The 6,205-nt window shown below is 53.4% G+C and overlaps 1 protein-coding gene across 1 annotated transcript; it reads right to left on the bottom strand.

The window, feature by feature from the left end:
* Positions 1-1,656: 1,656 nt before the first annotated feature.
* On the bottom strand, positions 1,657-6,199 carry LOC109295171 (cytochrome b561 domain-containing protein 1; the record flags this gene model as incomplete). The annotated part of the gene is made up of 3 exons (XM_019513853.1): positions 1,657-3,849; positions 5,746-5,783; positions 6,100-6,199. Coding segments are annotated over 3 exons (642 nt in total), but the record flags the coding sequence as incomplete, so codon positions are not given.
* Between the last annotated feature and the right edge of the window lie 6 nt (positions 6,200-6,205).

Raw genomic sequence — 6,205 nt, 5'->3', positions numbered from 1 at the left:
CCCCCCCCCCCCATGCACACAGACAGAACACACAGCAGGCAGGTTTGGGGCAATGGTTTTCTTTGTTATACACAAAAAGTATGTCCCACAATGAAGCCCAGTTGTTCGAGGGCCACAGGTTAAGTGCACAGAGTACAGGCTGAGACACAACACACAGGATACAGAGGCCAAACACATTTCTGAACAGTTACAGTGTTATCTGAAATTCAGCAGCCCCCAGAGGAACAGAGGCTATGTCCAGACTCAGGACCGGGGGGCGGGGAGAAGTCCTCTGGAGAAGTATCGTGGGTTTGAGCTGCTGTACAGCGTTATCAGAAGTAGCCGGGAGGCTGAGATCATGGAAAATGAAAACACTCCCTTGTCCCACTTTACTTGTGAGCCTTTATTACTGGAGTTATCATGTTTCACAGAGTCTGAATCCTACTCCCTGCATCTCCCTTTCCCCCATCCCCCCCTGCACATCATTCTACAGGCCTTTTAGACACCTCTAACCAGCCAAGATATTTTCTCTTACCTGCTCCCAGAGCCCCACTTCTCAAGCTGGCAGTTACAAGGACAGGACACCGGCTCACTCAGCAAGCTGGCATCCTAGTCTGAACAGCAAAAGCCAGTGGCTGTGGGATTTGATCACCGAGGGACTCTTCGGTCCATCTGTGCCCCCATCAGTCCGTCCAACCGAGTCACTTGCCTACCTGCTTCCCTCTGCCCCTGGATATTGTGCACTTCCATTCCTGCCATGGACAGGGACAAGGCCTTCACAGTAAGGTCTATGGAGGCAGACACTGCGATAGTCGCTGCGCCTGGCGACATGCAGCATGCTGCTGTACAAACCCCAGCCCCAATGAACATCTCCATGGACGGCATCCCCTCGATGGCAACCATCAGGGCCTGAAAGGTGGGGAGCAAGGTGCAGTGCTCCTAAGATTTCCCCTGCAGCATCAGGAAAAGCTACTGCTTTCCACGGGCTTCCAAAGGAGGGCCAGCTTGTTTATCCTACACTAGCATATCACAAGGGGTCCTAACAGAGATGGGAGTCCCCTTGTGCTAGGTGCTGCACAACACAAACACAAAGGATGAGAGAAACTCATTCCTAAAACTGGAGGGCCTTGTGGCTAAGGCTGCAGAGGAGAACGCCCAGCAAGCACTCCGTGGCAAGCCAGGAAGAACCTCTTGGGAACAGGAGCCCGAGGTAGAAAGCCTTACACTAGGACAGGCGCATATTAATGTAGGGTCCTGAAAGGCCCAACCCTGGGTTTGCAGAGGGCAGGTCTCCCCGATCTCCTAGGGAAGCACCCCCCATATGAAGGCTACGGACCACCCGAAAGGAATATGGCTGCAATGGCCTGTTACCATCCTTCAGTGACCCCCAAGACGGGAAAAGTTCTCACTCCCAAGCAGCAGGCAAGGTTTAGCTTGCAAGAGTATCAGCTCAGGCAGGATCCCTGGACAACCTAACACAAATATGAGGAGGGGTTTGTTGGGGTTAACAGAGCAGAAGGCGTCGAAAAGGAAGCCCGTACTTGACTGCTCCCGTCTGCTGCTCACTCCTGGGTCCGAGGGGTTAATTCAGAGGGTCCCACTGCAAACACAGGGCTCTGGGGCCAAGAGAAGGGGGGGCAGACAGACACCACTGGGCAACCCAGCTGAGTCCACACAGACATCTCTGTGCTGTTTCATTTCCTCTTGGGTCGGACAGAACAGAAAACAGCACAAGGGTTTATGCAGAATGGTGATGACGCCCAGAGAGAGCAAAGGGCACCAAAACTACCACATGGGTCTCCTCCCCTCTCCTATTAAGCACCCTGCCACACACACAGCTACCAGCTCCTTCCTCCTGCAAGTGTCACCCGCTCTAGCAGAGTGGCTGTGCTCCGCAGAGAATAGCAACCTACTACAGCTGTCAGCTAGCAGAGCTACTCCTTCAGCTCAGCGCTGCGCCACTGGGGATGCCAGGTTCAAATCTCAAAATCACCCGATGGGGGTGGTGCTTGGGTGTTTGTTGCACATTACCAGCAGGCTAGCACCCCAGGCTCCTCTCCTGCCCCTCCACAACTGCCCCTGACTCATCCTTTCACCCCACTTTTGGAGAGTATTAAAAAAAGAAGAGGTTAAATGGACAACTGGTTCATCAGCCCCCCCCTCCCTCATGGCCATGCACAGACTCACGCACCAGCACTGGTGATACTGATGGCAGATGAAACAGGAAGCAGACTGCCAAGAAAGAGAGTACCCCTGTTCAGGAGGTGCAATGCATGACCTCGTCTCTGAGCTACTGGAGGCAGAAGGCTCTTACAATCCTAAGATGATGCACAGCAGGATATTTCAACAGGATCTGTGCAAGCCCACCGGCTCACACCCCAAGCACAGGAGTTCTGCTGCTAACTGTAGACCACGCTGTTGCAAGTCAGAAAGCCCCAAGAATTAATAAATCTATCTTTGGGATACACCAGCAAAGTCCTGCCGCAGCCCCCTAACAAACCACAGAAATAGTAAGCTTGGTGTCTTCCCATTACAGCAGCTCTGGCCTGAGCTAGCCTAGGTACACACAACTCCCCCTAGCCTCTGCTCCAAGGCAAGGTGCAGACACAGCCTGGCACCACCCAAGGCAGCAAGGTGCAGAAAGCAAGTATTACAACTAGCTGCGGAAACAGCCCCTTCTCCAGCAGGGCTGCGCTGGAACCGGAGGCTCCAGAGTGACTCCCTGGTGCCCAAGGTAAAATCCCAGTCCCCAGTGCCCACCTCACCACTCCTTTACCAGTCTGTGTGTGATCTGGAATCGTGCAGCGCACCAACGGGCACATGCAGCAGAGACCTTCACTTACCCGCTGCGCATTTACCACCTGTACATCAGGACTGCAGCTTCCTGCATCAGTGCCACCAGGCCATGTGACTCCCATTAGCACAGGATGGGGGCACCTGCCAGCAACCATTCACCCAGGCATCCTCCTGCCTCTCCTTTTCACTTGTCACAGTTCTAAGCATCAAACTGAAGCAGACTCCCAGGGGCCATTCACCCTGCACCAACGGGTAGGGTCTTTACCCCAGGAAAGCAAGGCAGCTTCTGGGGGCAGCAAAGACCTGACCTGAGCCAGGAGCTCGACACCAAATCCCAGGCTCTCCTACATTTTTTTAAATGTGGAAGTGCTTTCATTAGAAATAAAGGGACAGCTCAAACTCTGGAAACTAGAAAACTCTATTATGTATGCAAAGGGAAACACATCATCAGTATAAGGCACAGGGATATTGCTCAAACACACACTGCACACAGGTGCACACCCTGTAACAAAGGGAGAGGGGCAAGCTGGTGCTCCAGCCCTGGGATGGACAGAAACACAGGCCAGTGGCTCAGATATTCCCCCTCTTTGCTGGGATGTAAATGCTAATGATCTGGTTCATGACCATGAGGGCTGGGTAGAAGGGTAGTGCCAGGCAGACATACCAGGCCACCCCTTTGATCTGTGCTTGGAACCAGTCCGAGTAGATCCCAAGGGCCACGGTAAAGGTGGCGAGCAGGTAGACCACCAGGCCACAGGTAATGTGGTACAGCCTTAGACGTGCCACAGAGGAGACCCTCAGCAGCTGGGGGAAATGCAAGCAAAGCCCACAAAGAGCCTGCCCGCAGGTGGCAATGAGAGTCACGATGCCCAGGATACTGTGCCATGAAACAAAGTGCGGATACTCGCTCCGGTTCTTGCTGGAGATGATGAAGCCCAGGCCCAGCGTGGCTGCCACAATCACCAATGTCTGTGCAGTCCAGTGGAGCCGCACCTTCACCTTGCGGGAGCAGAAGCAGAACGGAGAGTTCTCCGGCGAGAAGAGCAGGATGGCTTCGGTCATGCACAGGCAGAACTGGGGATACAGGATACTGTTAGCAACAGAACAGGTGGGCACCTAGCAGAAACACTTATCAGGGAACTTGCTTGGGGCAACATGCCATCCCCAAGGCAGAAGGTCACAAAGGGCACTGCAGACAGGTGACAGAGTCAATACTTCCACACCTGAGCAGCTTTCACAGGCCAAGTCATTAAATGACCACAGCCAAGAGCATCCTTCCAGCAAGGGACGAGACAGGTCAGCATAAACATGGTGGGAAGCTATTTTCTGTTTCTGAATTACAATGATTTTAGCTAATCACGCAGACTCCTGTGCTGTCTTATGCAGAGATCATCAGTGTCGGGGCTTTGCAACTCCAAGTCAAGCTCCATAAGAAACAGCAGCAGTGCTCGTGTGTCGCACCTGGCCTGCACGCATGGCCCATTTCTTTCCAGATGGTATTTTTAATTTTAGAAATCCATTTTGAGGTGAATCCTGGGTATAGACTGAGCCCCATTGGCTGGGATGTTCCCTGGTACTACCCATGTTGCTATTCTTAGGGCAAGAGGTAGGAAGAAGAGGCAGGAAGTGGGGAAGATGCAAGATGATCATTTCTGGCCAGATTTTTCTTTTTTTTTTAAGAATATATTCAGGGCACGGCTGTTCCCGAAGACAGGGATGTCAAACTCATGGGGACCTTAGGGACTTCTCATGGGCTGGATAGAGACTGCAGGGCCCTCCACAAGCTGAGCGACCCCAAAGTGGTGATCCAAGTGGCATCTGTACTTACAGCTACCAGAGCCATTGTTTCAAAACCCAGGGAGTTAACACTGCTGATGCTCACTTCTTTCCCCGCCACTGATGCTGGCTTCCAAGGGGGGCTACGTTTCCCAATTTCAGCAGTGGATCAGGGTGGGGAGGGAGGCAAGCAAAGTGAACTCGCTGGGTTTTGGAGCTATGGCAAAACAGCAGGGATTAACACCAGCATAGCACTAGCAGTGAGCCCTGTGAGCCAAATCCGGCCCACAGAGGTGGGTGGTCCAGGCCGCGCTAAGCTCTGGGGGCTCTGACATCCCTGCCCTAAGGCAAAAATTTTTCCTGGGGGTTTGGAGATTGAGTTAAATGTTGTCTGTTTGCTTGCTTTCCTTCAGAGCTGTTTTTAAACTAAGTGTTGAAAACTGGGGACTGGAGTCCAGTCAACCCATCTGAGTAATTCGCATCTCTTATTTCATGTCAGGGAAACAAACCCCAGCTCCTGGCAACATCAGGGGATTCATGTCCTACCGGATGTTCAGCATCCCCCGGCAGCACAGCACATCTTCCCGATGCTTGCTAGCAGCCATTCGGCTCCCAAGAAAATCCCTTTACCCCATACCTCCCTTTCAGCCAGCTTGCACCCTGATCAGGAGCTCTGAAACCAGCCTGAAACCCGAGGAGAGCTTGCTTACAGCTAAGAGCAGAGAGATTGGTGTATACTTAGGCTTCAAGAGGGTGCTGTCCTGACTAGCAAAAGGCAAGACAATCATTACAGACACCAGATCATTTGCTTTACTGGAGAAATACTATGTGCATTTCTCTCCAAGCACCCCACTCACACTAAAATTCGGGGAATCAAACTTCAGGGTGAAAAGAAGCCGGCTCAGACATGCAAGTCCTCAGGAAGGCGGCATTTCCTGCGGGTGCCTGCAGCGGATCACAGCCCGAACCCAACAGGCCCATTCTGCTACTGTGCATCGCTCCCAGATATATGCTTCTCTTGTGTCAAATGAATACACATTGCTGAGGGAGGCGCCGTCTGGTTCCCAAGCCAGCAGAAGCCTGGCGAGGGAAGCTGGATGTGCACGCTAGCATCTCCAAAAGCGAGGCAAGGCAGATATAAAGCTTGGGATGTTTATGGGAGATAAAGGTGGGAGGAGATGGATTGCAACTTACAGCTATCGACATGAACACAGGATGCCAAGAAAAGAGACCTGGAAAAGAAAAGAAACAGCACTTAGTCAGGCCTCAACGCCGGGCGCCAATTCTGCAAAATGGGCTCAGCACGATTCGCACTGCTGGGACGACCCCCATCCCCTGCCTGCGGAAGACGGGGGGCTGATTTATATTTTGCAGGGGAATGTAAGAAGTTGCAGGGAAGGAGGGAAACAGGGCGGACACCTCCGTCCTCCCCAACTCGTCCCCACCCCTTCAACTGTTTGCAGCAGGCGGAGTTCAGGTTCCCTCAGGAAGGGGAACAGAACAAGCGCCCCCCCCCTTCCGGGCGCCCCCGCCCAGGCCTGGACTCACTGGTGCCGGGCCGGGAGAGCAGCAGCAGCAGCAGTTCGAGGCCGAGCGCCGCCAGGTGCGCCAGGAGCCCGGGGCAGCGCCGCAAGCAGCGGAGGAGCCCGGCCCC

This window comes from Gavialis gangeticus, unplaced genomic scaffold (assembly GCF_001723915.1).
Source record: "Gavialis gangeticus isolate Ggan-Ray unplaced genomic scaffold, GavGan_comp1, whole genome shotgun sequence".
Classification (NCBI taxonomy): domain Eukaryota; kingdom Metazoa; phylum Chordata; order Crocodylia; family Gavialidae; genus Gavialis; species Gavialis gangeticus.
Note: the sequence above shows the minus strand (reverse complement) of the source record. Positions and strands in the feature narration are given on the sequence as shown.